This window comes from Terrapene carolina, unplaced genomic scaffold, assembly GCF_002925995.2.
Source record: "Terrapene carolina triunguis isolate 2854851 unplaced genomic scaffold, T_m_triunguis-2.0 Scaffold139, whole genome shotgun sequence".
NCBI lineage: Eukaryota > Metazoa > Chordata > Testudines > Emydidae > Terrapene > Terrapene triunguis.
This window is the reverse complement of record NW_020664490.1, coordinates 14,655,511-14,680,245: the sequence shown is the minus strand read 5'-3', so window position 1 is coordinate 14,680,245 and position 24,735 is coordinate 14,655,511. Positions and strand designations below refer to the sequence as shown.

Sequence of the window (24,735 nt, the reverse complement as noted above, 5' to 3'; positions counted from 1 at the left end):
GAGCAGAACACCTGGCACTTCCAATTCTCACGAGAGGCCAATAGGTCTATCTGGGGAAACCCCCACTTCCGGAAAACAGAGTGGATGACATCCGGGCGAATCGACCACTCGTGAGCCTGGAAGGATCTGCTGAGGTGGTCTGCCAAGGTGTTCTGGACTCCTGGGAGAAACGACGCCACCAGGTCGATCAAGTGGGCTATGCAGAATTCCCACAGGTGAATGGCTTCCTGACGGGGGGGGGGGGGACGGATGATCGTGCTCCCCCTGGTTTGTTGATATAAAACACGGCAGTTGTGTTGTCTGTAAAAACTGACACACAATGACCCTGAAGGTGCTTGCGGAACACTTGACACGCCAGGCGCACTGCTCTCAGCTCCCGTATGTTGATGTGCAGTGATCTCTCTTGTGTGGACCAAAGGCCCTGTGTGCAAAGGTCTGCAAGGTGAGCACCCCAACCCAAAGATGATGCGTCCGTGGTTAGGACCAGGGAGGGCTGCAGGGCATGGAATGGTACCCCTTCGCATACCGAGTTGGGGTTCAGCCACCAGACCAGGGAGGTTAAGACTTCTGGCGGTACCATGACCACTGTGCCCATGTTGTCCCGGCCTGGGCGGTATACAGTTGAGAGCCAGGCCTGAAGTGGACGGAGGCGCAGTCTGGCATGTCTGGTCACGAAGGTGCAAGACGCCATGTGTCCCAGGAGACCGAGGCACGTCCATGCTGTCGAGGTCGGGAAGCTTTGGAGGCCGTGGATAATGCTCGCCATGGACTGGAAGCGGGCGTGTGTTAGGCACACATGGGCGAATCTTGAATCTAGGACTGCTCCGATGAAATCTATTCTTTGGGTCGGCTCCAAAGTGGACTTTTCAACATTGAGCAGCAGGCCCAGCTGTCTGAACAAGCTCATGGTGAACTGAACATGAGATTGCACCTGGTCCTTGGAGCAACCCCGAATGAGCCAGTCGTCGAGGTACGGAAACGCTTGGATCCGATGTCGACGGAGTGAGGCAACTACGACGGCCATACACTTTGTAAAGACCCTTGGTGCCGTGGATAGGCCAAAGGAAAGGACGGTAAATTGGAAGTGCTGTTGGCTGACCACAAAGCGAAGGAAACGCCTGTGAGGGAGAAGAGGAGAGACAAAAACAAAACAAAACAAAAAACACACACCACTTTCCGCAATTCTAGTCCCCTGAATTTAAGATGTAAACAGTATAAATAAAACAAATGTAACGCGAATTGGTAAGTTTAATAGAAAGTCTTATGTTACATATTGCTTAACACAAGCCTATATTAAAGTTTCAATACACTAATCAAGGGGACTAGCTATTTTGAAGTTCACCGTTTGCTCCACTCATAGAAAAAAATTAATTTAGTATTTGGTTTCAGTTTTCCAATTCAGCAAATCTGTTACACATCAATACATACCCCTCATTGATCATAATTTTTATGTTTTCTTTTAAGAGCAAGAATGTAAATTGTGTGAATTTTTAAACTATTTAGCTTATAATGGGGGATAGGGGGTCATCATGGCTAGACATCCATTACAATGTTATTAGTATGTTAAATCCATTCCCTAATTAGTATTCAATGTAACATTTAAACAAGACAGACAAATATTTACAATGCAAAACAAACCAACACTACATATTTGCTACAAAGCTTAAGAAAAAAAACTTATGAAATAAAAGTGAGTTTAAATATTTAAAGTTCTTCCTCAAATAAAACAGAGACTTTTGCACTATACTTGATTCTGCAACTGCTGTACTCCAAAATAAGCAATATGGAATTTGCTTGAACCATCTTAAAACCTTTAAGTTACTAAGCCAGCTCTGTATATCTAAAACATAATACACCAATTGCAAAACCAGGAATGAATCAAACTTATCTAAGAGGATTTGTAAATCTTCTCCACTAAAGTTACTACTCTTCTTACTCTTCCAGATGAGTAATGGGTTCTTGTAGTGCACTGTTCTGTCTGTAGATAAAGGCATTGTTTACAGCTCCTAGTTCTCCCAGCTGTTCAAGCGAAGAAACACAGGGATCATGATCCTTTAACATATCTGGTAACTTGCACAACTTCTCCTGAAGGCGACGAGAACGCCTCACAGGGGTTAAGAATTTTATATCTTTAACAGCAGAGTCATTTGCCTCACACTGCATCTTCTTCTTCACACTTCAGAAAAGAAAAAACACAAACACATTTGTGGATTAAAGATGTATATTGAGCCATATTTAGTCTTACTGTCTTTCTATGGAAACATCCATGTGAAAGTCTGTCAAAGACCAAACAAGCCATGCTTCCTGCCTTAGCCAACTGTACCCTCCCATTCCCCCCTCCCCAGCAAAAAGAGAAGATAATGACCACATACAATGCCCCCAGAAGCTAAAACCAGAGAAGTGGTAAGTACGTTTTAAGCACTACATTCATTTTGCCCAAGGATAGAGTTCTTTTCCACTACGTTTGCTAGTCAAGAGTTGCTCCAGGCAAAAACACATATCCACCTGACTTTTTCCTAGATCCTCCACAGAGTGTACAGCCTTCTACACCAGGCATGCAGCAATTCAGGCTCCAAAGCTGGGCAGGACTTCCCATAAGTACATAATGTATTTTGGGTATCCTGAGCAGGGGAAGCTCTGCTTTGTAGTGTTCAGGGTAAGTATCCTAGGCTTTTCAGTGTTAACTCCCAGATGCAAAGAATTAAATTTTGTGACTAATAAGGTGACTCTTAAAGGTGTGGAGACAATTGATATTTATGCCAAAAGAAAAGCCAAGACAGATGGCTTGTGTCAATTTGAAAGATTTGAGTTGTGACAGGCCTATAAAGAGAGTCTTTCCTTTAGATGTAAAGCTCTTCTCCACCCATTCACCCCAATGGTGAAAGGAGAAGCAGCCCTCAAAAGATTAGACTCTTGGAATTCCAGCTCCAAACTGGATGTTCACTAGTCTAGGATGTTTGATTTGCTGCAGTTGTGATGCAAATACATATCACAGTTTCCCCAGACACTGTAAAAGTGCAGGAACTTCTAAGATTACCATAAGTGATCTTACCTTTCTAAGTATGGAGTGGTTGACAAATTGTATTTAATTAAATAAGACCCCTCCTTTTCTTTTTCAGGAGTCTTAAATTCTAAGTTTGCATCTTTTATTATATCTTCAGTTTTGTAGTTTTCAGACTTCTTAGTTTGTTCTTTGTACTTTGTTCTGTGCTTTTTACTTTCTTTAGGTAAGGTCTCTTGTCTTGACTTCAAGGATGAATCTGTTTCCTCTTTCTTGATCACTTCACTGCTAGTCTCTGCCTTCTCTTCATCATTCAAGTTGAGCTCTTTGAAGACTTCCTCTACATTCTCTACCGAAGAGTTAGCTTCTTTGCTGATAACCTCTTCTTTCACACATTCCTCTAAAAGTTACAAAGTTAGAAATAGGGACACAGTCATGATTAGTTGCAATTAAGGATCTAGTAACTAGCAGCAGAGTGTAAAACACGATGCAAAGGTCAGTGGTTTCACCATGTTCTTCAGTAACCAGTAAGGGGTATCTTTGAAATTCTAGAGCTTCTGCACACCAAACCATTTTTGCAACAACAATCTATTGCACAATAGTGTTTCATAGACCTTAGTTTCACCTACATTGCTAAAACCACATTTTCCCCACAAGCAAGGTGAATTATCACAAACCACAATGGCCTAAATTTTCAAAGGCAAATGATTTGGAATGGTCAACTTGACATACCTGAAAGCAGCCTGATTTTCAGGTGGCAGGTGTATAGTACTTTTTGAGGAAAAAACCACCACACTAGGCTGTGACAGTACCTCCCATAAGGCTTTATAGAAATATGCTTAGAATGTGTTTTATGCTACATATGCCATGTAACATATCTCCGTAAAGGTTATGATCTACTGAATGTATTAATCCTATTTGTATGCATGTATCATTTTTGTATTTGAAGTTATGAATGTTAGCTGTGTACTGGCTTGATTTCTAAAGAACCTTCGTAGAGCATTTGGTCAGTTCCTGGAGAAAGGAATGTTGAACATAGGCGTGCGCAGCCCATTTCATTAGGGTGTGTACCCAGGGAGACCCGCCCCTGCCATGCCCTAGCCCTGCCCCCATCCACTCCCTCCTACTTCCTGCCCCCTGACTTCCCCCCTCAGAACCCCCAACCCCCCCTGCTCCTTGTCCCCTGACTACCCCCTCCTAGGACCCCTGCCCCTAACTGCCTCCCAGAACCCCACCCCTACCTAAGCCTCCCTGCTCCTTGTCCCCTGACTGCCCCCACTAGGACTCTACCTGTCCCCTGACTGCCCCGCCCCTTATCCACACCCCCACCCCCAGACAGACCCCCAGAACTCCCACGCCTATCCAACTGCTCCCCACCCTGACAGGACCCCCAGAACTCCCGACCCATACACCCCCCCCTGCTCCCTGCCTCCCCCAACCCCTCCCCACACCCTTGCCTCCTGACAGCCCCCCCAGAACTCCCGACTCATCCAACCCCCCCCAGCTCCTTGTCCCCTGACCACCGCCTCCAAAGACCTCCCCCCACGACCCTCCTTGCTCCCTGTCCCCTGACTGCCCTGACCCCTATCTATCCCCCACCTCCTGACAGACCCTGGGACTCCCATGCCCCATCCAACCCCCCCTGCTCCCTGACCGCCCCCTCCCCTAACCACCACCGCATAATCCCACCCCCTATCCAATCAGGGGCTGCAGGTTTGTATGATTTTTGGTGGTGTCCAAGCAGAGCTGTCCCAACCATAGGACGGATCGGGGCAACCGCCCTGGACTCCGTGCTTTGGGAGGCCTTGTGCTTCAGGGGGACACAGGGTCCAGGGCAGCCTGGGGGCTTAGCAGGGAGCCTGGCACCAGCGAGCAACCCGGCCCCAGCATGCCCCACCCCTTCCCCCAACCCCCCCACCACTGAGCAATGCTGGGAGCCGGTGGGGTGGAGCAGAGCAGGTTGGGGCCAGGTCACTTGCTGCTGCCAGCGCCAGACCCCCCGCTAACTCCCCAGGCTGCCCTGGACTCCTTGTCCCCCTGAAGAATATCCTGAGGCTCTCTCTGCCTGCAGCTCCCTCCCCCTGCCTGCAGGGGAGGCGCGGTCAGGCAGCGCCGCCCCCCCCCCCCCCCCCCCCACAGCTCCCATTGGCCGGAGTTCCTGGCCAATGGGCTGGGAACCAGGTCAGCGCTGGGAGGGGGGAGGGAGGCAGCATACAGAGTTGCCCTGCCTCTGCCGACTCTCCCCTGCATGCAGGAACACTGGGGAGGGGGGAGCTGCCCCCAAGGTGAGAGCACCCCACCCCCCGGCCCAACCCCCCCCGCCCCCCGTCCCGACCGCCCCCCCCCCCCCTCCCCGCCCCCCCCCCCCCCAACCATGAGGGAGGCTCCTAGCAGCATCTGGCTCAGCACGGTGCCATACACGCTACCCTGCGGGAGCACGTAGCCCCCCCCACACACACACACACACAGCTCTGCCTGCCCTGCATTAGGATGTGCCCAGGCACACCCCCTGTGCACGCCTATGATGTTGAAGTTAAATACCTAATCAAGAAACACTTAAAGGACAATGGATCTTGGAATGCTCCAATCCACATAAGTCTACTTGAGAACGTTCAAGGTAGCATGTAAACAATGGATGCTACCTGTAAAAACTGTCACATGTCCACACACGACTCACTTGCCCAGGTGACTCCTAAACTTCATCTTGGAGCTGGACTTTGCATAGGAGTGAGGAGGGGGTCTCCACCCACAAGAGAAAGTCTATTTAAACCCCTGGGAGACCCCTCCATTTTGTCTTCAGCTGGCTAAAGAGAGAGCATCTCCACCCCCCCAGGATACTTGGAAGAAACTGGAACACAGGGCAGTGACTGCAAGGGGTGTGAGTGATTGCTGGACCCAGGCTAAAAGGAGATTAGTCTGTAAAAGGGAGCATTCTGGAACTGGCGAGGATCTTATCTGTACTCAGTTTGATTAGACATAGATTTGCGCATCTTATTTTATTTTGCTTGGTGACTTACTTTGTTCTGTCTGTTACTACTTGGAATCACTTAAATCCTACTTTCTGTATTTAATAAAATCACTTTTTACTTAACTCAGAGTATGTATTAATACCTGGGGGAGCAAACAACTGTGCATATCCCTCTATCAGTGTTATAGAGGTGAACAATTTATGAGTTTACCCTGTATAAGCTTTATACAGGGTAAAACGGTTTTATTTGGGTTTAGACCCCATTGGGAGTTGGGCATCTGAGGGCTGACTTCTGTTAGCTGCTTTCAGGTAAACCTGCAGCTTTGGGGTAAGTAATTCAGACCCTGGGTCTTTGTTGGAGCAGATGGGCGTGTCTGGCTCAGCAAGACAAGGTGCTGGAGTCCTGAGCTGTCAGGGAAAGCAGGGGTAGAAGTAGTCTTGGCACATCAGGTGGCAGCTCCCAAGAGGGTTTCTGTGATCCAACCCGTCACATAGGCACCTTTAATTCATCATACTGGATGATTCCTCAGCAGGAATTTGCAGGTGGTTGCTGATACTTTTGTGCCAATCAAGTGAATCTGCCCCAGTTACTGATTTTAGCCCCTGACCTTTTTGAAACATTTGAACCTCAGGCTGAAGAGGCTGGACACCACTGACAGTCAATGAAGAATAAAAATTGAAAAAAAAAAAAAAAAAATCTATATATGATTGGGGCTCCCTGTCTGCCAGTGTCACTTGTCACTATTGGCAACATGCTAGCAGCTGAGGAGGAATCAGTAAGTTTTAATCAAACTTTGCATTATGTTTCAGACAACTTGAAGTTTAGACACTAAATAGATCAGCTTCCATACCATATGACTAACAGAGTGCACCCTGTTTTTTAAAAAGTTTAACACAGTAGTTCTCAAACTTTTGGACTGGTGACCCCTTTCACATAGCAAGCCTCTGAATGTGACCCCCTTATAAATTAAACACTTTTTTTTTATACATTTAACACCATTATAAATACTGGATGCAAAGCAGGGTTTGGGGTGGAGGCTGACAGCTTGTGACCCCCCCCCGCCCCCATGTAATAACCTTGCAACCCCCTGAGGGGTCCCGACCCCCAGTTTGAGAACCCCTGGTTTAACATTTTATTCACGGAGTCAGATAATTTAAGGTTAACTGAAAGAAAGAGTATTCAATCTTACCAACAACTGACTTTGGAAGATTTTCAGTATTCTTCATAATATCTGCTACTGTGTGTCGTAACTCATCCTTAGGCTGGAAGAAAAGTTGCTTCCATTAATGGACCATATAGTCCCTACTTAGTTATTCTAGAGTTTAATGTGGAAATTAAAAATAAGGTGATGCAGTCTGCATCACCTTAAGTTATATTATGAACATTACAATTGATTAACTGTATTATAAACAGACTTAGAAAGATTAGATTTTTATTGGTAAATGTTGATTTCAACATGTGCGCTTGCACACAGGGACACAAAATGATGAAAAATATTTCCATCAATCACAACCAAAATTTACAGATAGGCAAAGTCAGAAACATGCTGGTTCAGAACTTAGTTTGATTTAAGGATATTTAGTGTATATATTTTGATATGCGACATTGACAATTTGTATTTTTAAACAATTACAAAGCTTTAAACTTTTTGAATCTCAGCATCCATGGTCATTAAATAATTCTCCCCACAATTTCCCGCAACCTGAAAATTTAAACCCAAAACAAAAACAACTGAAAATGTAAGGGATAAAAACTGAAAAAATGCTTAAACATTGATATTATCCATCAAAATTGTACAAACAAATCAAATTCTGCTAAGCCTAATTGTAAATCCTTATGTTAATGCAGTATGAACATGAGTCAAAGTGTGCAAGCAAAGATTGCAACATCAACTTTGCCACACTGCATATGATTCATCCTGTACAATGTTGTAGCATTACTGTTCCTGCTGGAACCTGAATTTTTGCATACAAGTCTTGTGTTTCTTTTGCAACCTTAATGTTAGCAAATCCTATAAATAAAAGTAACAATAACTTCTAATGTTACTTAGATGTTCGAGACAAGGTGGGGGAGGTAAAATTGTTATTGGAACAACTTCTGTTGGAGAGAGAGAGAGAAGCTTTTGAGCTACAGTGCTCTTCGGGTCTTCAGTGTCACAGCTAAGTACAAGATCAATCTGATAGATATTCAGAGGCAGTGGTTTTCAAACTGTGGGTCACGACCCAGAACTGGGTCATGGAACGGAAGGGACTGGGTTGCGGCGGCTCCGGTCAGCACCGCTGACGGGGCCGTTAAATGTCCCATCAATGGTGCTGCTTGGCTAAGGCAGGCTAGTCCCTACCTGTTTCTACACTGCGTTGCGCCCTGGAAGCAGCCAGCAGCAGGTCCAGCCCCGCCTAGGAGCCACACATGCTGCTGGCTGCTTCCAGGGCGCAGCGCGGTCTGTTGTACCAGAACAGGCGGGAAGCCTGCCTCTGCACCCTGGCTGCGCCACTGACTGGGCGCCGCCGGAGGTAAGCCCACACCCCAACCCCCTGCCCCAGCCCTGAGCCCCACCCACCCAGAGCCCCCTCCTGCACCCCAAACCCCTCATCCCCAGCTCTGCTAGTTAGCAGGCACCAATTTTCTTCAACTGGGTCACCAGAAAGAAAAAAAAAAAAAAAAAACACATTTGAAAACCACCATTCTAAGGGATCATTCAAGGTAAAGTGGCCCATAAAAAACTCCTGTAGTCATACGACAAAAAGGGAGGGCTAGTGTGTTACACATTGTTGTCATGAGCCATAAAACCAGTGTCTTTATTAAGACCATTATTTTTAGTGTCTAGCAAAGTTATGAATTTAAGCTCCCAGGCTTACATTTGGAACCCACTAACCTCCCCCCCCCACCCCTTGTCATATGACTACAGGTGCCTTAGCAGGCCACTTCACATTAAATCATCCCTTCAAACAGTGGTTTTCAACCTTTTTTCATTTGCAAACCCCTAAAATTTTGAATGGGGGTGAAGACCTCTTTGGAAATCTATTGTCTGTATATATAGTTGAATTCTGTTCAGTCAGTTTTCAGTCTAAATCTTTTGTGGCCTATGTCAAAGGCAGAGGTCCCCAAAGTGTGGGGTGCACCCCCCAGAGGCCTTCAGGGGGATGCAGCGAGTCTGGGCCAGCCCCCATGGGGGGCAGGGAGGGAGCACCACCCCACCCCTCCCCAGCCACAGCCTCAGCTCCCATCCTCGTGCTTGGCCCCACCTGCAGCCTCGGCATGGCTCCACTGCCAGCCCTCACTGAGGCCCAGTTGCAACTTCGCTCCTGCCATCACCCCCAACCTTGGCCCCTAGCAGCGGCTCAGTCACCAGACCCATCCCTGCAGCCCCAGCTTCAGCCCCCTTACCCCGTCCATGCCGCCCCCACCCACCCTTCACTCTAGGAGGAAGCAGGGGGGCGCAGTCCTCAAAAGTTTGGGGACCACTGGTCTAAGAGGTTGAGAACCATAAGTAGTTAGCACATATTCCATCTGTTTGATCTTGTATTTAGCTGTGACTCCGAGTGCCCTTCCCAGCCCTGAAGAAGGCCTCTGTGTAGCTTGAAAGCTTGTCTTTCTCACCCACAGAAGTTGGTCCAATAAAAAGATATTACTTCACCCACCTTGTCTCTCTAATATCCTGGGATCAACACAGCTACATCAATATTGCATACATTAGAAGTTAGTTTTTCATCATTTTTCCTAGAAGTAATTTTGATGCTCATTTCTCTCCCCTTGAAAAGTAATAGTTGCTGTTTACTGAAGTTGCAGCATAAATGCAAAGATTCACAATTGCAACAAGGTTATAAAGCTTGTGTTTAATTAATTAACTCAATGTAAGTGAGCCACCCCTTTTTACTAGAAGCAGCCAGTGTTAATATATAGAACAGGGATCAGCAACCTTTGGCACGCAGCTCGCCAGGGTAAGCCCCCTGGTGGGCCAGGCCGGTTTGTTTACCTGCCGCGTCCGCAGGTTCGGCCGATCGCGGCTCCTACTGGCCACAGTTCGCCACTCCAGGCCAATGGGGGCGGTGGGAAGCGGCACAGGCCGAGGGATGTGCTGGCCGCCGCTTCCCGCCGCCCCCATTGGCCTGGGACGGTGAACCGCAGCTAGTGAGAGCCGCGATCGGCCGAACCTGCGGACGCAGCAGGTAAACAAACCGGCCCCGCCCGCCAGGGGCCTTACTCTGGCGAGCCGCATGCCAAAGGTTGCCGATCCCTGATATAGAAGAGGGATAGTCTATTTTTGGTCAAGGTCCAAATTTCTTGGTCACAGTATAGTCAAGGTCCAAACTCCAGAGAAAATGATTTTTATAAACAACATCGATAAATAAAAAGATTTCGGGGTCCATTAAAAAGCATCTTGTGTTCTGGATTTGGCCCATGGTCAGCCTATTGACCTCTGATGTAGAAGTTCTGCTGAATGCACCGGTTTTTACATCCATCACTCTTTTTCACTGCAAAAACCCCAAGATTCTGCTTCTCACCTGTGCTCCTGCCAGAATAGCCTCCTCATAAACAGCAATGATCTTTTCAATTGGGCCCAGCTGTTCAAGACGCATGCGACACACCCAGTATTTTGCAAGTTTTTTCGCATCTGGAACACTCTGAATCAGCTTTTCCAGCATTGCACGTACTTCATCCCCAGGAAAACCCTAATATTTACATAAAATGACAGGAAGACTGAATCCTAATAAACATATTCCAAGGTAGTGACTATACAGTTGTTACTGAAAACTTGTATTTGCTTCTGTTTTTTTCTAGTGACCCTGAATAAATTGGTAGCAATGAGAAATATTTACATTCACCTAGTCTTCAAAATGAAATTGTCTGTACAGAGTGTTAGGAAATAGGAGATCATTTCTCTTCTCCAAGTTCTAGAAGCGTCACTTTTTAGGTAACTTTTGTAAAAAGGTTCAATAAAATTAATGAACTAACAAGTGGACTATGGAATTACTTCCTTTCCTTTGATACTGGGCACCACATAAAAGTCAATTCTAGATCTTGCTTTCTAAATCAGGTGGTTGGTTACTTGGGGCTGAATCACATGAGCCCTCAGAGCATGAAATTACTACTGAAGTCAATGGGAGTTCCATGCACTAAGGGCATACAGGATCATGATGTTAGTATACAACAAAATGAATACCTGTTCTGTTAAATGTAGACATTCCACAAGAGTTTTGTTGACATTTTCACTGAATAATCCTTGCTCATCCTCTTCTACTATGGCAGCCCAGAAAGACTCAACTGGTTCTTTTGGAGTTTCTTGTGATGTCTGTGTCTCAGACTGGGCTACTTGTAGCACAGTAGATGATGGCCTCTTTATCACGTTTCCTTTGGCTGCCTTCCATTCAGCCAGACGAATTCTGCATTTAAGTAAATCAGTATATTAGCATCTGTTGTAGAATAGCTTATTTTTCACCATATATACAAAGATTAAGATTAGGGCCAGTCAACACAAGTCACGTAAAAACATACTTTGAGGGTAGATGAGGAAAGTCCTTAGAGAATTCTTAATTATCACCTCTCTCTAATCAAGCCATGCAGATATCACCTATGCATGGAAGCCTTTGAAACCTTGATGCCACTACTTCCATCTGCTAGAGATGTTTATGATCAGCAAGTTGAGACACTTCTATCTTCTCTTGTCCAACAGCAGCAAAAAATTGAGGGTATAAAACAAACAAAAACCCACCACCAACCCTGTTTTTCCTACATAGTGCAGAGAACTGCTTCTAAGCTACTGGGATGGCCCCATAAGTTTAGAGAACAAAAATTTGAACTGAGTTTATACTTATGAGAAGCACTAGACTGAGTCCTAAAGACAGAATCCCTTTATCCACAGAACAGGCAGAACATAGGGTATGGCAGTGCAAGCACCCTACCATAGCAGACCTGGGTCCTATTCCAAAAGGGCCATTTCTTAAGAGTATACATCAGATTTTATCCCCATTTGAATCCTTTGGCTTCATACTGAAACTGCCAATTATTGCTAAATTACAGATATCTACTGGGATAACTGCACCAAGAATACCAATTCATTTCATACAGGCCACCAGCCATAAGCTGGTAACAACTGTCTCTAATTATCTAGACTGGATTCAGATCTCTGATCTAGAGCTGAAAAACACTATTCTATTAGTGAATGAAGCAATCTAGTTCTCCTCCCCTATTACACAGTTTCTAATAAATATTACATTCTACGTACATCATGCACTAAGCTATTTTTTGTAAGTTGCTGTTTGGCTGTGGTTTGATTACATGTACACCAGCGTCAGGTTTGCCAAGGCCAACACAACACAAGAAGGCCTGAAACACTGGAGATGTGTTTCTCTGATGCTGCAGAAACTACAACGAAGCAGGACAAGTTGAGAGCCTAAAATGCTGCTGCAATATCTGAATTCTACTCCTCAGTTTTAAATCTTGGTTTCTTTAGAGTCTGATGGCTTTCAACCAGAAAAAGGTAGTTTGCAGTTCTGAGCACAAGAATGTCTATATATAAACTTACTAGTGGACCTAAAAACAATATGAGCACATCCACTCACAGCTGAAACAAGTCTATTGAGATCCATTGGGGGGGGGAGGTGTGAAGGAGAGGGAGTCCCCTTTTAAAAAAAAAAAACCCACATACACAGAATCTGATTAATCCAGTTACCTTCTCTCTTCTGTTGATTCTTTTGGCAGAACATATTTTCTGTTGCCAGCTTTTGAATCCTGGGTGGCCTTGGTACCACAGGTTACAGAAACAGACTTTGCTGAAGTTCCTAATCTGACATCTCTCAGTGGAACCTCAGTTCTCTTTGCCCCAGGCACAGAAGGGGGCTTAGCATTGTGAAGAGCTGTCTTTAATGATGGTGGCCCACTTTTATCAGGCTTTTTTTGGACAGTCATATTATTTACAGACACACTTGTGACTATTTGTTTCTCCTTGTTCTGGATGGACTTTGAGTGGGTGCTATGAGAAGCCCTCACAGGTGGTCTCTTCTGAAAGGGGGTGGCATGTACAGGTTTAGCAGCACTAGCCAAATTTGTGGCTCTAATATTATTTATGACTGCATTATTGCTGCTGGTGGATGATGGTCTCACTGCTGGTTTGGTGGCAGGAGCTATAGGTTTCTTGTTTGCCAAAGAACTCTTTGCATCCTCATTTTCTAGTGTTTTTCGGAAGGAGTTTATCTTCGATGGGATAACCTTGCCACAATATGAGCCAGGCACATGTTTCTTTGGCAGGCTGGCATCAGAGTTCTGCTTGTCTGCAATCAGTTGCTTCTCTTTGATGTTTCTTTTGTGCAGGAAGGACTGGCTAAATGACACATGATAAGTTTTTGTTTCAACAGCTTCATCTTTGGAAGTGTTAATAGCTGAACTAAAATCTTCAGGACTGCAATTTGTTCCTACAGTTGAGTTTGTCAATATGGTAGTAGTTTTCAAGGTTTCATCCTTTGAAGAGGCAGTGGTTTTTTTCAGAGTGTTGTTTGACTGAGTCCATGGAGGTCTATTAGCATTTTCTTTATCTTCCTGAAATTGGAAGGAACATGAAAAAATATTAAAAATGCATAACATATGGCAATAATCTGCATTTCATTTCAGCAATTTATAAGCCTTCCAATCAGTGGTAGGCTTATAAGACTTTGGGGGAAATTAATAATACTGTAAGTTGGCCTTGAAGAAAATGGGGATGCATCACACCTACAAGGGAGTCAAACAAGGGGAATATGAACTGTTATTTCTACTTGCCACTGCAAAATCTTCACCCAAGCATTGAATAAGGATAAGAGAGGCAACGGTTTCTAGAATCTAAAGCTGTGGTTCTCAACCAGGGTGTGACACACTATGCCTCAGGGGGAGTGCCCTGTAACCCCCATATTCATCATTTATATACAATTGTGATATTTTATATAAAGTATGCCATGTGAGGTATCAGGGGAAAGGTTATGATCTGCTGAAAGCCATGGTTCTATCTAAATATGTATATCATTAGTGCATATGAAGTTATGAAATTGTGTTGAATGGTTGGTACTAAAACATGCTGAGAGTTGGGGAATTGCCCAGATATTAGATCCCTAGAGACAAGGACAAGGGAGCGAACCAACGCCCAGGCCGGTGTCAAACAACCATCAACAGCCATTGTCCAGCAAGGAAGCTACAATGCAATGACTCACTTGCACAAGCCACACCAGGGGAATTGCTCAACCTTGCCTGGTGACTCAGCAATGCCCATCAGATACGCCTGGACTTGTGTTCTCCAAGCACATGGACTGAGGGTATAAAATAGAACACAGTGGCCGCATGCTTGACCTTTTCTCCTCACCTCATCTATGGTGCAAGCAACAAGGACATCCAGAAGACTCCAGCAGAGAAGACTGGCCCAGGTTTCAAGGGTGAAACCTGTGTACTATGAACTGCAATGTCCAGTGGGGTGAGAAAAACTGCTTAACCTAGAATGTTGCCCAGTCTAATAGGGTTGAGAGTTTAGACTGCATGCTTATATTATATTTTATTTTATGTTGGTAACTAACTGACTTTTTGCTCATCACTTAAAATCTATCTTTTGTAGTCAAACTGGTTTTACTGTTTATCTTTACCAGTGAGTTTGCCTGAAGTGTTTGGTAAATCTGCTCAGGTTCACAAAGGCTGGTGTATATCAACTTTCCATTGATGAAGTGGTGAACCAATTAATGAACTTGCACTGCTTGTCTTGAGCAAAGCACGACGGTATATTCTTGAGGTACAAGACTAGGAGCTGGGGCGATTTGGCTGGTGCCTTTCTCCATGTGATTCATGAGTGGGCTCTGGGAGCATTCATGCAATCTAGCTGGTGGGGGGGCTCCACATGCAGTTGTTCTGAGTGATAACAGCGCCTGGAGGGGGTCACTAGCAAAGCATTGAGAGAGACAGCCCAGGCTGGAGAGTTAAGAGGGCACAGGGGTCCCAGGCTGTACCCCAGGGATCCCATCACATAGGGGTCCGATTTTTCTCAAACTTTAAAAAAGAATACAAAGACCAAACATGGAAAATTTCAGCCAAAAATTATTTCCTGAAGTTATGAGTATGTGAAGACAGGATATCAGAATGGAATTTATTCCACAGTTTGAACTATAGGTGTCACAGTAAAATAATTCCATTAATCAGTCCTTTCAGTCTCTTAGTAGTCAGTTCAGAAGGCTTATCCTGTACTGGAGAAAAAAATATTGGGATACAGTATATTCATAAAGATAGCACTTCCTAAGGCTCTGCAGGAGCACAGATTAACTGGTTAGTGTGAACGAAATCTTGATCATTTACTGCTACATGTGTACAATTTCTTCCATGTTGTGGAAGTCACTTATGTTAATGCTAAAACAAGCAGTTTTACCAGTGTATCAGTTATGTAAAGGAAAAAACCCTCATACAAACTTACCATTTTCTGCTTAGCAGATTTTAAGACCTTTATTTTGTCTTCTGGTTTATCACTAGCTGCTTTCCCAGTTCTGTTATTGCTTTTAAAAAAGTCAAAAGCAAAGAGTTAAGAATAGTTAAAAATATATTTTGCATAATATACACTATAGTAACATTTCTGTATGTTAAGCAGGGAAACCACCAAGATCTAGCATTCATGGTTTCCACAAGATAGCACAATAGTAGCTTTGTCCCTAAAGGAAATCTATTTCAGTTTGAATTTACAAATCAAAACCACTGCATAGAAATATTTCATGCCACAAGCATAAGACACATATACCAGTTCCTCTTGCCAACACAGAAGAGAAAGAGCTAGTAGCTATTATCTTTGCTTTAGAACAGTGGTTTTCAAACTGCAGATCGTGACCCAGTACTGGGTTGTGGCAGCTCTGGTCAGCATCAAAAACCGGGCCATTAAAAGTCCCGTCAGCAGTGCTGCCTGGCTAAGGCAGGCTAGTCCCTACCTGTTCTGACACCGCGCTGCACCCCGGAAGCAGCCAGCCGCAGGTCCGGCTCCTAGGTGGGGGGGCCACGGGGCTCCATGCGCTGCCACTGCCCAAACACCAGCTCCACACTCCCATTGGCCGTTTCCCAACGGGGGACGGTGCGCCTGCAGGCGAGAGCCACACGGAGCCGCTTGCGCGCCTCCACCTAGAAGCCAGATCTGCTGCTGGCCACTTCCAGGGCGCAGCACGGTCCACGGTGCCAGGACAGGCAGGAAGCCTGCCTTAGCACCCTCGCTGCACCGCTGACCGGGAGCCGTCCAAGGTAAGCCTACGCCCCAATCCCCTGCCCTAAGCCCCCCCAAATCCAGAGCCCCTTCCTGCACCCCAAACACCTCATCCCCAGCCTCAACCAAAAAAAGAGTAAGAAAGTGAAAGGACAGATTGAAGTACTCAATTAGGATGAGCAATATTGCCGCTGCATTGATAATTAGGGTTAGAAATCATTGTACTAAGATAGCATGATGTTTCCAGTGAACATCCTGACTTGCTACAAATTAGCTGTAGGAATATAGCAAATATTTGACATCTCATGTTATACATTCAAAGTGTAGCACAAATGCTAATTCTCACAACACCCTTAAGGAGGAAAGCAGTCTTATTCCTGGTTTTATAGATGGGAAATTTGAGGCACAGAAGTGAAGTGACCTGCAAAAGTCATGCAACAAATCAATAGCAGAGCCAGGATTAGAACTCAGGGTTCTCTTACTCAGTCCTTCTTACCACACTATCTCCAGTTTACAGAGGTTTGCTATCACTTATACTTCTAGAAAATATGTTGTGCTAAGCAGTATTTGTTACTCAGAGGCTTTTAGCCAGGAGCAGGATATAAAACTAAAGAGATTTAAATAATGTAACTTTTTAAAATTTGGTTAAGTGCTATTGATTGGTAATTCAGTTTCCCACAGCAAGCGTGTAAAGGGGTAAACTGGCCCCTTCATGGTAGACAGATTTAAACAGACAAAGGTATTGACTCCACCTGATATTTGTCCGCTTCTCCTGTATGAGCAATCCAGAAATGGCCTTTTTTCTTAACAAGTACTCTTCAACCTTTTGTCTTCTTTGTTCTAATGGATTAAAAGAAAGTTTAACATTTTTTTAGTGTTACACAAAATCCTTATTTCCAGCTCAACCCATTTCTAACAAATTTATAAGAATCGAATTGGCCTAAACGTATTTCATTTTTATCAAGACTCAAAAGACAAATTAATAAATAAAGCCTCTGGACAGAGATTTGAAGAAAAGATTTTTATATATAGTCAGAATTTTAATAGCCACACACCACACAGCAATTTTATCTTGATTTTCATTTAACACTTTGTACATACACCTCTACCCGATATAACACTGTCCTCAGGAGCCAAAAAAAAATCTTACCTCGTTATATCGAACTTGCTTTGATCCGCTGGAGCATGCAGCCCCGCCCCCCCGGAGCGCTGCTTTACCATGTTATATCTGAATTAGTGTTATAGCGGGTCGTGTTATACCGGGGTAGAGGTGTATTCAAGTGTGGCTTATTTAAACATTTCTCAGTTGGTGTTCTGCTAAGTTAACCATTGAACAAGAACCGCCCCCCAAGTCACAGTGGTGTTCTTTTGTTCTCTGTGGCTGCCTCTACAGGGACTTTTCACCTCTTCTACTGTGGGTCTAGCATTGGTGCAGTTCCACTTGCAGCAGCAACAATGAAGTGCTATCATAAAGGGCACAGAGGAGCTTATGCCAGCACTGAGTCTACAGATAGACAACACTGGTAAATGCCATCAGAACCTGATCTTCAGTTTATATTCGTGCTTTTTTGTCACCACACAGATGCAGAACAAACAGTAGAATAAGCATGGAGAAATGTTTATTTAGATATAGTCTTACCATGTAAAAAGGCCTGAAAGGGTTGGGCTTTTTTTTTTTTTTTTGGGGTGGGTTTTTTTTGTTTGTTTTTTTTAAAAGAAAACACCACAAACCTGTTTTTTTACACATCAGTGAGACACTCAGGAATGTGAAGCCTTAATTTCCCTGTTTTTACTGAAGGAGTTGGACAACTGATGTAGACAGAGAATTCTCTCAGACCCCTAACTGAAGGGGCAGGGTGCTGAATCTTCAGCCAAGCTTCCCCCCTCCACACACAATTCAGTATTAAGGGTCTCAGTGGAAGTCACTTCCTATCTCAATCAGTTTTCACCCCCACAGTTTTTCTAGTGTCATAAGACTAGTAGTTCTCCAGTTATTGTCAGAGTCATTCAGTAAGAGAAAGGTAAACAAAAACAAGTAGAATTTTTTTGGGGGGGGGGGGGGGGATGAGGGGGTGCTAAAAACCTTTCAGGCATTTCACAAATCTACCATAAAGTGTGAGGGAGAACAAATCTAGGCCTTGTCTATACTGCCACTTTGCAGCACTGCAACTTTCTGGTTCAGGGATATGAAAAAACATACCCCTAAGCACCGCAAGTTTCAGCGCTGTAAAGTGGCAGTGTAGATAGTGCACCAGCGCTGAAAGCTACTCCCCTCGTGCAGGTGGGTTTTTTACAGCGCTGGTGACGCAACTACGCTGCTGCACTTTAGTTCCCTGGCCCCTTTTTTGGTCCCCGTGTCAGAAGTTAAGGATGCAGTGTTCAGTTTTTAAATCTGAATTCTATACAATAGTGTGATGTGTTAAACCTTTAATCTAGGATTACTGTTTTAACAACCTAACATTCATTGTTAATATTTCACCTCTTGGTGCTGTTTTGGAAGAATGTTTATACTATATAATATATACATTTATTTGGTTGCCGCTATCAGTGGAGGACTTTGGTTGATACCAGCTGTTAGAGGCAATGTGAGGGAAGGTGCAGCTTGTTCCCCACTGCGACTTCAGGTGAAAGGTTAAAAATCTGCTTTTCACAGAACTAGCAAAGATTTTTCTAAGGTATAAGCTCCAGAGAAAAGTTCCATTCTGTCTCCACCTGCTTTTCTATTTGCTTCCTTCTCACCTCCTGTCCAATGTGTTTAAAAAGTCCGTTGAAAATAGTACTGTGACCGAGGAAAGGAAAGGCATTAAGGAAGATTTGGGATTGCACTGTCACCAGTATGTTGATAACACTATGCCAGTGTTTCATTAGACCCAGGATTGGTCTACACTAGAAAAGTTATACCAGTGTAATTATGGCAGTTAGGGGGTATGAGGTTTTTGTAACTGAGTCCACACTAGGACTTTTATATCGGAATAAAGGTGCCTTATACCTGTTGTGACAGTCTACCCCTATGTTCACACCATTGTAATATTGTTTGTACAGTACAAGGTATGCCTAGTGATGTATTTAAAACCTCAATTTGCTGGTCAGTATTGTCCTGGTAAAATATGTTTGGCAACATTGGAGTTTAATAACCCCATACAGGGGAATCTTACAACACACATTCCAAACCCCACAGCCCTGCCCAAACAGAAGGTTGCAAACAGGTTTATCCTAAGCAAAGGAAAGAATGTGTGCTTGCCTTCATTTGCATTTAAGCAGTAAATAAAAGTCATCAAGCAGGAATGGAAGACAAAGGAAGTTCAAACAGGTGGGGGGAAAAAACAGCAGGGAATATCCTCCCACATAGACTGTCTCCTGAGTCTCAACTGGAAATATTTTTCAAAGACAGGGACAAACAATAAAAAAGGACAAACACCCCAAGGAACCACTCTTTCTAACCTGCCTATCACATTTACTGCACCTGAAAAGACAAAGGAAGCAGCCATTGGATCCTGGGGGAGGGGTCCTGACCTAAAAGAGTTTTGTCAATAAGACTGCGGAAAGCATATGGTGAAAAGCTTTGCTTTGAAGCCAATCGTGTGTTAAAGTTGGGCATCAGTAAGCATTTTATCTTTATTTTTCTTGTAACCACTTCTGACTTTTATTCTTCATTTCTACTCACTTAAAAATCTCTCTTTGTAATTAAACGTGGTTTATTGCTTTATCTAATCCAGTGTGTTCAAGTTGAAGTGCCTGGGTAACTCCATTTGGGGTAACAAGTTGTGCACACATTACTCCCTTAAAGCAAGATAGGGCTCAATATATTTGAGCTATTCAGGATAGGGCTGGGCAGTACAGGATCTGTAGTAAGAGGAGGCCCTGAGATATAAATCTTGGTATCAGAGGCCTGGTATGAGGCCTAAGGCCTGAACTAAAGTAATGGTCAAGACTTTGCTAACATAAAGCAAAGTTAAACTGTGAGCCAGAAGCAGGCCCTGCTCACAGAAGCTGGCAAGGAAAGGGCTGATGCTGCAAAAAGAGACATACCTAAAAGGTACTGGACACCAGATATCAGAACATTCGCATACTTGTACATTCCACACACAAGGAACAGGCCGACCCATCCCAATGACAGGGGCAAAAGGGTAAAATGATGGATAGAGTTGTTTTGATCGAACCAATCTGTACAAGGTGAGAGGCAGCACCTTGCTACGTAGAGGGGTTGCACCTCAATACTTCAGGAGTGATGTGTAACTTGTTTGTACCTGTGTATAAGAATGTATCCCTGGGGTGGTGTCTTTGTCCGGCCACGGGGGCAGTGGAAAGTCCCGCCACTGAGCCGGGTCCTTGCCAAGAGGCATCTATTAGTAGTATGCCCGGTAGACTAAGTAATCTACGGGGAACTGCAATTGTGTCCAAGGTTGCAATAAACCTAGTTGACGTGACTTTGCATCTTACTAGACTCTGTGGTTATTGGGGGTTCTCTTCGGGTCTGCTGGGTCAGCTATCTGCGCAGAGCTGGGGCAGCACAAAGAGGGAACACACGCACACAGCCGAGTGATATCAACATAGGAGAAAGCAGAGCACCACACCGGTAGCAACTGACAACAGGACCTATTGGGGGAAAATCTGGGACTCGAGGTATGTTTGGGTCACCCTGCAGCATAACCGAGGCTGGTAAGAGCCAAGGTAGATCTGGCTGGCTTTCTGCAGTACACACAGACATGGCTGGAAGTGATTTACATGCTGGAGGCTTTTAGTGGACAGTCCAGGCTGGTGGCTACAGAAGCAAGGAATTGTAAAGGGCACCCCAGGATACAGGGCAGGGGTGACACAGCCACTCATCAGTCTGCACTGTATAGCTTATTTTTCCCAAACCAGAATAAAGCTATACTGGCATAACCACTTGTATACTGATATAACTGCATCCACACGGGGGTGGGGGTAGGGGGGTTGCTAATTTTAAAGCAGGAAAACTTTCTAGTTTAGTTTGCTTATGAGAATGTCTTGTGGGACAGTGTCAAAAGCCTTACTAAAAATCAAGTTATATCAAGTCTACTACTTCCCCACATCCACTAGGCCAGTAAGCCTGTCAAAAGAAAGAAATTAGGTTGGTTTGGCATGATTTGTTCTTGACAAATGCATGCTGGCTATTCCTTATAACGCTTTGGTACATAGGAGTCATATATTCAAAAGCACTTGTGACTTAGGAGCAAGAGTCCCGTTAACCTCAAAGTGCAAATCCTGATGGACTATAGCCCAATCAAAGCGTTTCAGCTGTCTTGACTTGTGGAAACTCAACATATCAAAAGGCAATACTGGCTGTAATTACGAATGGGCTATTTGCTTATCAATTTTATTTGAATTTGTTTTATTATCATAGTCAAGTCATTAGTAAGGCCTCAGATTTGTCTTTTTCAGCATTTTAAATGTGAAAATTCTCTAGATAAATCTGAAATTCTATTAACAATTGACCAAACAAGTATAAAAATCATCCACCCTGGCAATTACAGACTATAAAGTGGGAAGAAAAAACCCTACCAACATGTAAATAAAACATTCTACTTAAGTTTTATAAAATGTGTGGGTTTTTTAAGTCACTTTTTACCTGCCCTATTGAGAACATTTCCCTTTTTGACCAAGTAGGCCCTCCCTTTGCTACTCAAGTTTCCAATCTTGGGGTTCTCTTAAAACCTAAACTGTCTGCGATGACCAGATAGCAGCATTGGTCAAGAGCAATTTTGTATCTTCCTGATTAACAAGTTCTGATCTTTCCTTTCAGATACTCATCTTACCTCATCATCCATGCCTCTTATCTCTAGATTGGATTCCTGCAAACTGCTCTAAATGAGGCTACACTTGAAGACAGAGAAACATCAGCTGATGATGATGATTGCAGCTGATCAGTCACTTAATAGGATTTTATACAAGAGCACATTATACTTTTACTCCAGAGACTGTGCTGGATCCCACTTTGCTGACAGGTGCTATTCAGGTTGTTGGTTTTGTTACATCAAGCCCATTATGCTGGGACTCCAGGGGAACCAAGAAAAAGCCTCTCCCAGCCAGACAGGTGAAATAATCTGGTGCAGTCCACAGACTTGGAAAGCAGAAGTCTGCAGCAGACTGATCTCAGAGCGTCCTTACTGTAGAATTTGCTTCCCCCACTTAAATCTGACAGTACCCCAAATTAGATCATCTTCAAGGCATACTTTCTCAAGGCCCTTTTTGATTAAAAGATGGAAGCAACTGGGATGAATTTAGCTATTTTTTCATCAAGGGTTGCAGAATCAGCTTCTTTAACAATGTATCTTTAAGGCACAACAGTAGTGATAGTTGTGTATATTAAAGACAAGTCGAATTGTGCTGTCCCTGGAACTGTCACATGTTCATACTTGCTAGAAAAGAGCGCTAAGAAGTTGATTCAGTGTAAACTAACCAGATGTTTTCATGTGCCCAAAGAGGCTACCCCGCCTTTCCAGCCACAGTTGACGGACCCTGCCCCTTCCCCCGTGGCTCGTTTCTCTGGGTTGTGGGGGCTTGCGGGACTATAGGCTTGGAGGCCCCGGGACATTAGAGACACACGGTGGGTGAGAATCCAGTAAAAGATACTGCGTCTCACCCACCTCGTCTCGTCTCGTCTCGGCAGCGGTGCGGATTTCAGACCCGGATCCACCCGCTGGCCCGTCTCCCCCCGACCGCTATGCGACACACGGGCTGCTTGAAGCGGGAGGGGGTTCAGGGCCAGCTCCGGGCGGGACGGGTCCCCGGGCAGGGGCCGAGGGAATGGCTGGGGCTCCCTCCCGCTGGCGGGGGGCCCTGGGCGAGCCCGGCTCAGGGGCGGCTCCACGGGCCCTGCCGGGTGCCTTCCAGCTGCGTCCCGTGAGAAGGGCCCCGGGGGCGCGGCGCTTACCTCTGTAGGCCGGCTCGGCTCTCCGGGTGGCCGGGAGTTGCGGAGGGAGGCGGCAGCTCATAGCCGCGGACGATATAAAGGGAGGGAGCCACAGAACCGCCGCGACCACCCGCTCCGCCGTTTGAATGAGGCGGCCGGTACGGTACCGCCTCCGGGATTGGCCTGGCCGCGGGACTTGAACTGGCCAATGGGCTAGCTCCCTGGGAGAGGCGGGGCCGCGCCGCCTGACGCAGCGCGCATGGGCAGTACCACCGACAGCGGGCGCAGGGAGGAGGGGGGCTACTTGAGAGAGGTTTGAAACTAAACCGCTGCTGGGTCGTGGGTTGCTCCCAGATCCACAAGATAAAACAGAACAGGAGTACTTGTGGCATCTTAGAGGCTAACAAATTTGAGCATAAGCATTCATGGGCTACAGCCCACTTCATCAGCTGCATGGAGTGGAACATATAGTAAGAAGATAGATAGATATCTCCAGAAATGCCCCTCTGCTATGTACATTGGCCAAACTGGACAGTCTCTACGCAAAAGTATAAATGGACACAAATCTGACATCAGGAATTATAACATTCAAAAACCAGTAGGAGAACACTTCAACCTCTCTGGTCACTCAGTAACAGACTTAAAGGTGGCAATTTTGCAACAGAAAAGCTTCAAAAACAGACTCCAACCAGAAACTGCTAAGCTTGAATTAATATGCAAACTAGATACCATTAACTTGGGTTTGAATAGCGACTGTGAGTGGCTGGGTTATTACACATATTGAATCAATTTCCCCATGTTAAGTATCCTCACACCTTCTTGTCAACTGTCCAAAATGGGCCATCTTGATTATCACTACTAATTTTTTTCTCCTGCTGATAATACCTCATCTTAATTAATTAGCCTCTTACAGTTGGTATGGCTACTTCCACTTTTTCATGTTCTCTGTATGTATATATATCTCTTCACTATATGTTCCATTCTATGCATCTGATGAAGTGGGCTGTAGCCCATGAAAGCTTATGCTCAAATAAATGTGTTAGTCTCTAAGGTGCCACAAGTACTCCTGTTCTTTTTGCGGATGCAGACTAACATGGCTGCTACTCTGAAACGTGTCATTATGCAAGATAAAAAACCTGTACTGCCTTTCATAGCCTTCCAAACCGAGCCAACCCCATTTCGGAGGCACTGCCAATCACCAAGCCTCACACTTCAGTGACAAAGCTACTTAAAGAAAAGCAACAGGCTACTTAACTTAAATGAATGGGCAACTATGTACACAAAGAAGCCTTTTGGGAAGATCATTATCCCATAGGTGCTGACTCAGTGGGTGCTCCGGGGCTGGAGCACCCACGGAAAAAAATTGGTGGGTGCTCAGCACCCACCGGCAGCTCCCCTCCCCGCCGCCCCTGCTCCAGCTTACCTCCGCCTCCTCCGTGAGTGCGCCGCCGCGTCCTGCTTCTCTCCCCTCCCTCCCAGCGTTTGCGCCGCAAAACAGCTGATTCGCAGGGCAGGGAGGGAGCGGGAGGAGGGGGAACGCAGCACGCTGGGGGAAGAGGCGGGGCCGGGGCAGGGATTTGGGGAAGGGATCCAATAGGGGCAGGGAGGGGACGGAGTTAGGGTGGGGACTTTGGGGAGGGGGTTGGAATGGGGGCGGGGCCTATTGGCAGGGAAAGGGGCGGGGGGCACGGGCACCCACCGGCGC

At 45.2% G+C, this 24,735-nt stretch overlaps 1 protein-coding gene across 1 annotated transcript; it reads right to left on the bottom strand.

The window, feature by feature from the left end:
- Nucleotides 1-1,855: 1,855 nt before the first annotated feature.
- Nucleotides 1,856-23,172, bottom strand: LOC112117658 (cytoskeleton-associated protein 2). The gene is made up of 9 exons (XM_026653509.1): nt 23,052-23,172; nt 16,909-16,996; nt 15,389-15,467; nt 12,644-13,506; nt 11,135-11,354; nt 10,476-10,643; nt 7,160-7,232; nt 3,053-3,401; nt 1,856-2,176 (listed from the first exon to the last, which is right to left on the bottom strand). The coding sequence occupies exons 1-9, from the start codon at nt 23,110-23,112 to the stop codon at nt 1,933-1,935; spliced, it is 2,145 nt and encodes a 714-aa protein (XP_026509294.1). The 5' UTR covers nt 23,113-23,172; the 3' UTR covers nt 1,856-1,932.
- Between the last annotated feature and the right edge of the window lie 1,563 nt (nt 23,173-24,735).

Bases quoted from the DNA above. Each gene is read 5' to 3' on its own strand.
- LOC112117658 (XM_026653509.1), bottom strand. From the start codon at position 23,112: ATGAGCTGCCGCCTCCCTCCGCAACTCCCGGCCACCCGGAGAGCCGAG. The intron at 10,644-11,134 runs GTATTCATTTTG...TGTAAATATTAG, and splicing joins GTCTACATTTAACAGAACAG to GGTTTTCCTGGGGATGAAGT. The intron at 7,233-10,475 runs GTGAGAAGCAGA...CTTTTCTTCCAG, and splicing joins CTATTCTGGCAGGAGCACAG to CCTAAGGATGAGTTACGACA.